Source organism: Leptonychotes weddellii, unplaced genomic scaffold, assembly GCF_054177405.1.
Source record: "Leptonychotes weddellii isolate Sample4059 unplaced genomic scaffold, ASM5417740v2 HiC_scaffold_7694, whole genome shotgun sequence".
Taxonomy (NCBI): domain Eukaryota; kingdom Metazoa; phylum Chordata; class Mammalia; order Carnivora; family Phocidae; genus Leptonychotes; species Leptonychotes weddellii.
The window spans coordinates 2,531-9,259 of record NW_028047114.1 but is presented as its reverse complement, the minus strand read 5'-3'; the positions used below and the strand labels follow the sequence as shown (position 1 = coordinate 9,259).

Sequence of the window (6,729 nt, the reverse complement as noted above, 5' to 3'; positions counted from 1 at the left end):
CCCCATGGAGCTCGATCCCAGGACCCTGAGATCATGACCTGAGCCGAAATCAAGAGTTGGACATGCAACCGACTGAGCTACCCGAGCGCCCCATAAAATGGTCATTTAAATAATAAACTTAAAGAGAGAAAATGTTTTCATTTGCTAAGGAAAGAGATACATCGTATGGTAAAGATGGGGCTGTAAAAAATCTTGGTGGTTTTTAGTTCCAGTTGTTTCAGAAACCACAAGCTAGTTATAAAATAAAAAGGGTTTAAATAACAAACGTTGGCAAAGACACAGAAAATAGGGAACCTTCGGGCACTGTTGGTGCAGCCGCTGTGGAGAACAGGATGGAGCTTCCTCAAAAAAACTAAAAATAGAACTACCCTATGATCCAGCAATTCCACTTCTGAGTATTTATCGGAAGGACGTGAAATCCCTCTCTTGAAGAGATATCAGCACCCCCATGTCCATTTCGGCATCATCCACAACAGCCGGGACATGAAAACCACCTACGTGCCCACTGACAGGTGAATGGACGAAGGTGTGCTACATAAATATCATAGGATGTTATTCAGCCATAAAAAAGAAGGAAATCCTGCCATTTGTGACAACCATGGATCTTGAGGGCATTATGCCAAGCGAAATAAGTCAGACAGAGAAAGGCAGCTACTACTGTAGGATCTCACTTATACGTGGAATCTGAAACAAAAATCTAAATTCCTAGATACAGAGCGGACTGGTGGTTGCCCGAGGCAGGGGATGGGCAAAAGGAGGGACGGTGGTCCAAAGGTACAAACTTCCAGGGTCACTTGGCGGGCTCAGTTGGTAGGGTGTGTGACTCTTGATCTCAGGGTTGTGAGTTCCAGCCCCACGCTGGGTGTGGGATTTTACTTAAAAATAAAATCTTAAAAAAAAAAAAGGATATACACTTCCAGTTATAAGACAAAAAAGCCTTAGGGATCATGGTAACTGTAGTTAACAATACCATATTGTATATTTAAAAATTGCTAGGAGAGTAGATCTTAAAAGTTCTCATCACAAGAAAAACAATTCTGTACCTATATGTGGAGATGAGTGTTAGTTAACTAGACTTGTAATCAGTTTGAGCTACATACATCTACCAAATCATTATGTTATACACCTAAAACTAATAAAACGTTACGTCAATTATGTCTTGTTTTTAAAAATTATTTCAGTGGGCTTCAAATTATTTTTTTTAAAGATTTTATTTATTTATTTGACAGAGAGGGACACAGAGAGAGAGGGAACACAAGCAGGGGGAGTGGGAGAGGGAGAAGCAGGCTTCCCGCTGAGCAGGGAGCCCAATGTGGGGCTCGATCCCAGGACCCTGAGATCATGACCTGAGCTGAAGGCAGATGCTTAACGACTGAGCCACCCAGGCGCCCCAGTGTGCTACAAATTATTAAAGTAAACAATGTATACATAACCTAAAGATACCTCCAGTATTTAAAACCCACCAAGTTAACACCTTCTGATACTTAATTAAGTAACACTGAAAACAAATTATCTTCAAGGTAAAATACTTTTGCTCCAAAACTTGTGTCCATATAACTTGTCAAATCTTGTGTTGTGATTTTTTTCTATAATATACACATGGGCGCTTCAATGAAAAGCATTAGCAAAAAAAAAAAAAAGCTTTCTTTTAAAGAGCACGGTCCTTCCGAGGTGGCAGGAGCTGGATGGACGCAGAGCAAACCCAGCCTAGTATGTCTGCATTTGTGAAAACAGCCACCTCGGACAGTCGGAGGTGCTCTCCGGAAAGACAGTTCCAGAACGACCTTCGAGCCTGGGAGACGCTGACCCTTAACCTGGTCTTTCTAAATTTGGGCCAAGGATGGCCCAGTTCACCGCAATTGGTTTAGAGGGACAAAGAAACAAATCGTATAACGACCCAGATTATAAAGGGCTTTAAATAGCCAACACTTCTAAATATAATCCAGCATTAAGAGCCCACAGTGGAAAGTACATTAAAACTCCACGTTAAACCCACAAGAGTCTGAAAAGTACGCAGAAACAGCACGACCCAGTGCGCAGAGGACCAGCTGTCTGCAGGGGTCGCAAGGACAGGAGGAGCAAGGTTTCCCCGGAGTGTGGGGAGTGTCGGGGTCCCTGCCTCGGCGACCCCGGCCGCCAGGCAGAGCAGGGAACCTGGCAGGGGTCCAGCCCAGGCACGCTTCCTCTGAAATGATGGAATTTTTATTCGAGGTCTCGCATACGCTTATAAAGGCACAAGCCAGCATTCTTGAGGCAGCTTGGAGGCCATGAGCGACTCGGCTGGACTCTGGGCTTTGAACAAGAAGGAACAAGGAGGAAGGGGCACCCACTCCAGGAGATACAAGTTCACACCTTTAAGCGAAAACAGCTGACTTACTTCTTTAGAGTAATCAGAGTCGAATTCACTCGTGAGCTGGGGGTTTCCACCTGAAGTCCTACCCTGCCAGTTTAGTCCTTTCTGAAGGGACGATGTGAAAGCCATACAACCAGCAGGGCCCGCAGTTCACCTGCTTAGCTTAGGCCAGTGGCCGACACCACAGACACGACCTGGGGAAGTCAGGGGGCCCCAGCCTCCCCACGCAACCCCTGGACCAAAACCAAAGCCCACCTATGGGCCGAGGACTTGGGGACCATGATTTCTGTAGTAAGAGACCAGGGTAAACAACGAACTGAGAAACAGGATCAAAGGTCTGGCATAGAACCACCACGGTGGTTTTGGAGGTACTGGGATCCTCTCCAATCAGAAAATAAAAGCAAGTATTCTAGAGCAAGGGCCAGACACAAACGGAGTAACCGGAGACCCTCGTGAGCAAGGTCACCGCCAGGGGACCCTGCATGGGCGTTAGGGCCATCCCTGGGACTGGAGGGAGGAAAGGACTTCAGAGGGGTTCCATAAATGCGCTCGAGGGCTTGCCCACGTTCCACGTGGGACCCCAGGCACCACGTACACCTTTCCAGGAAAATACCAGCCCAGAGGCTCCTCTAGGCCAAAAATCATGGTAGAAAGAGAGCCTATTTTCCAGCTCCCAGAAAAGCCGGAAACTCTCAAGAGTGCTGAGGTTCCCACCGGGGTTCTGAGCCACTCGGACAAGGAGCTAAGGGGCTGAGGTCCCCCCAGGGCAGTCAGTTCTCAGGGTCACAGACCCCAGTGCAAAGAGCTGACCGTGTCCAGGACCAGCTCCTGGAGCAGAAATTCCTTTTGAGGACACTGCAGCCAGGCTAAGCACACTGACCACAACCTTGGGCCCTGACATGAAGTCCCAGTGCAACCCAGGACCAAGGCCGTCTTCAGAGAAAGGGCCACGAGGGACTCCAAACTCCCTGTGGACCTTAACACAGAAGAAAGCCTACAGCAGGAGAATAGCCAAGCTTCAAATGGAATCAGAACGGTGATGGCCATTATATTTGAAAAGACATAAATATCAGCAACAAAAGTCACTAACTTCCTAGACAATTTGAGATTTGAAAAAGAGTACTTACGTCGTGTCCAGGGTCCGATTGATTTTTGCAATTATCCCCAGCGAGGGGTCGATCTTGGCATACATGGTTGACATCACACCCACCACCACGATGAGCCAACTGGAGGGGCTCGCCGGGTACACACCAGTGATGATGCCATTCTAGAAAGAGAACATGCACCATGAGTACTGTCCCGCCCACAAAGTCCACGGCTCCTGGTGATGGGGGCAGCGGAATGACAGCAGGGGGAAGGAGGCCTTTGTAGTTCACGGTGGCTAAGTGACCACTATAGAACATCTTCCCCAGAGACTCCAGCCCCTTCTCTTCCTCTATTTCTGAGCCAAATCCCTCCCAGAAGGAGATACCCTGAGAGTGACCCCAGGACATCTGAATCACCCAACGCATGAGTTTAACATTGATTCCCGAGCTCCACCCAGACTGACTCTCGACACCCTCGAGTTAAGGACGTCACTGAGCCAACCATGATGTCCTCTCCCCAATCTGCTACACCTGGGATGCCCCAAGACCCCCAGCTCCAAAACCACCCCTCCTGAATCAAGAGGCTGCTCAATCCCCAAGTATTTTCAGGAGACCTGACTGCATGTTGAGAATTTGCTGTACGATCCCTCAGCCAAACCCCTCTACTTCCCCACCCTAAAAACCACAAAAAAGTAGCAGGAGCAGAAGACGGATATGAAACAAAATTCTGGAACCCAGGTGAGCCTTGTGGCTCCTTATTCTTTTTATTTCTGTGTTTGTTTCAACACTTCTAATAAAAAAAAATACATATATCTTACTAAAGCCGTCTTTAACAAGAGATTGATTTGGCCAAGACAATGGATTTAAAAACTCTCAAAGCTTATCTGAATTCTTTTAGGAGCTCCTTGCATCCCTACATGCCATTCCCAATGGGTTTTCGATTGTCTAGAAGTGTAAGAGAAAGAGATTTTAAACAAAGGGGGGGTTCTCCTGGTGTTCTCGGATAGATACGTACATGTACTACATTACATGACATTACAACGGGGTCAGGAAGGGCCCAGATTAAAAGGTCTCCCGCTCACCCCAGCCTCCCCCTGCAGCCCGTCCAGCTGCCAGCCACGCGGTCAGGCGAGGCTGTGAACTGTCTATCCTCTCTCTTCCTACCTACTGGTTTTGCCTCCTCAGCTGTACTACAACCTCTTGAAAACCAGACAACATTTCCACTGGCTTGCAGTGACGGACCGCCCCAGCCCTGCACCCAAGTCTCTCTTCCTGGATCTGAGGGGGGAAAAGGAGCGGCTCCCGGCAAGGTCAGGTGACAACGCGCGCTTCCCCCTGTAGGTGGCGCCTCCTCCCCAGAGCCACCGGCCCCGCCGACTGCCTGTCCTGCCGGGCCGGTTCCCAGGGGCCCGGCCCCCTCCTCTGACTCACCGCTTTCACCCTACCCTGGCTCCTGGGCCTTCTCAACAGCCCTTCTCTGAGCGACACCCTCAGAAAAGGAAACGGGAAAACAAATACAGGTAGGAGTTTTCCTCATTCCCCGGGCAGGTAACTCGATGAAAGGTCATCCCGTTTGAATTCTTTCCAAACACGCATCTTATCCCTTCTGTGATTTTTGAAATAAATTAAATTACGGGTAAGTTAAAAGAACAACACTCGTGCTTGATTAAAACCAGTGAATACATTTCCAGTCTTTCAGGTAAACCGAACTGAGGACATAGGAAGGTAACTCTGCTTGAATTTCCACATGTATTTCAACATCGGACTGTTTTACCAGCGAGGCATCTGTTAGATGAACTCACGGCCGTTGGCACAGCTGGGAAACAATCCTTCTTCTACAAGATGTAAAGAGTGCTGGGCTCAGAGACATGGGTTCTAGTCTTTCCTCTACTTCTCTGAGCAGGTCACTCACCCTCTGTGAGCCCCCACGCCCCTGCCTAGAGGGTGCCGCCGCCCCTGCCCGCCTTACAGAATTCGGTGAGCCGGTGTACTCGGAAGCGTTTCCTAAGTACCGAGGGGGTATCAGTCATGCCGATCAGCACTCAAACACGCCCACCGCACCAGCACCTACACGTGTTCTCGGATGCTGAAGTGAGCACCATACAGATTTAAACAAGGATTGGCCAACCTTGAATCTGATGAACTTCTTTTTCCAGGAATGCAGTCCAGACAGATAGATTTGCTTGAGGGCTTCGTGGCTCAGCCGCAGGTCGATCCCGTCTGGGGTGACCGTGAACTGGAAGGCCACGGCTTGGTGAGCTTCTGCCATCTTCGGCAATCTCCTAGCAGGAGGGGGAGGAGGGCAGAGTGTGACGCAGCCAGCATGTCTCCGGACATTAGAAAACCCCCTCACCCACACCTGGGATTCGTTCTGCATGAAGTCTTTCCCAGCCGTTTCACAAACTTAGTATTCCATTCACAGACCCCCGCGCAGCGCCCCCTCCCCCACCTGCCCAGCACTGCACAGCCCACTGTCGCCTCTGCTGGGAGGCCCGGGGTGGCCAGCGGAGTCCAGGAGTGGCACCTCCCACCACCACCTCCATCCCCGAGCCTCCAGTGTCCAGACCCACGGAAACCCCTACCCCCGGCCCCTGGCCCCGGCCATCCCACTGAACCATCCCACCAGGCCAGCAGCCCGGGCCGCACCCAGCTGACCCAGGAAGCTGGTGGCCGTTTAACCACCTGCCAATCTCATCCCCACCCACCAGCTGCCTGGAGGCTGGCACAGAAGAAACCCAGAGGGTCCACAGATGAGTCCGTGATGGCCCTGAACCCCTTATTTCTGGACTCTGGGGTGCAATGTGGCTGTTGGCTTGAGAGACCATCTCAGGCAGCAAAAAAGACTCCATGAGAAGGAGACGCACAGAATCCTCAGGAGTGGGTGTTTAGGCGTGTCTACGGATGGAGCCAGGTCTCCTTCCTCCTCCTCCTCCTCCTCCTCCTCCTCCCCCTCCTCGGAGGCTATGACTGACTTGGGTCAACAACCCAAGGGGTGGAACATTAACTAGGGGGGCATTTACCCTCCTGCAAGCAGGCTGGCTCTGGGCTACCTGCCCTGCCCCAACGAATAAAAGCGCGTCTCCTTTCAACGGCTTCAGAGCCGGGTCTCTTCTGGCTCCCTTCCCCCTGGCTCCTGTCTTCTTCCTTGGCGACTCTGGAGCACCTCCCGGCCTCCCTCCGGTGGAGCCGGCCCCTCTGCCACCTTCTGGAGCCGTGGGACCAAGCCATCTCTTCCTAAACTCTGCTGGAGCGCCCCGCGATCGAAAGGAAGCTAACGGCGGGGGGGAGAAG

The 6,729-nt window shown here is 50.8% G+C and overlaps 1 protein-coding gene across 1 annotated transcript; it reads right to left on the bottom strand.

The window, feature by feature from the left end:
- Positions 1 to 1,386: 1,386 nt before the first annotated feature.
- Positions 1,387 to 5,749, bottom strand: LOC145719848 (carnitine O-palmitoyltransferase 1, liver isoform-like). The gene is made up of 2 exons (XM_081811443.1): positions 5,567 to 5,749; positions 1,387 to 3,620 (listed from the first exon to the last, which is right to left on the bottom strand). Exons 1-2 carry the CDS (start codon positions 5,705 to 5,707, stop codon positions 3,477 to 3,479), a joined length of 285 nt encoding a protein of 94 aa, XP_081667569.1. The 5' UTR covers positions 5,708 to 5,749; the 3' UTR covers positions 1,387 to 3,476.
- Positions 5,750 to 6,729: the final 980 nt, after the last annotated feature.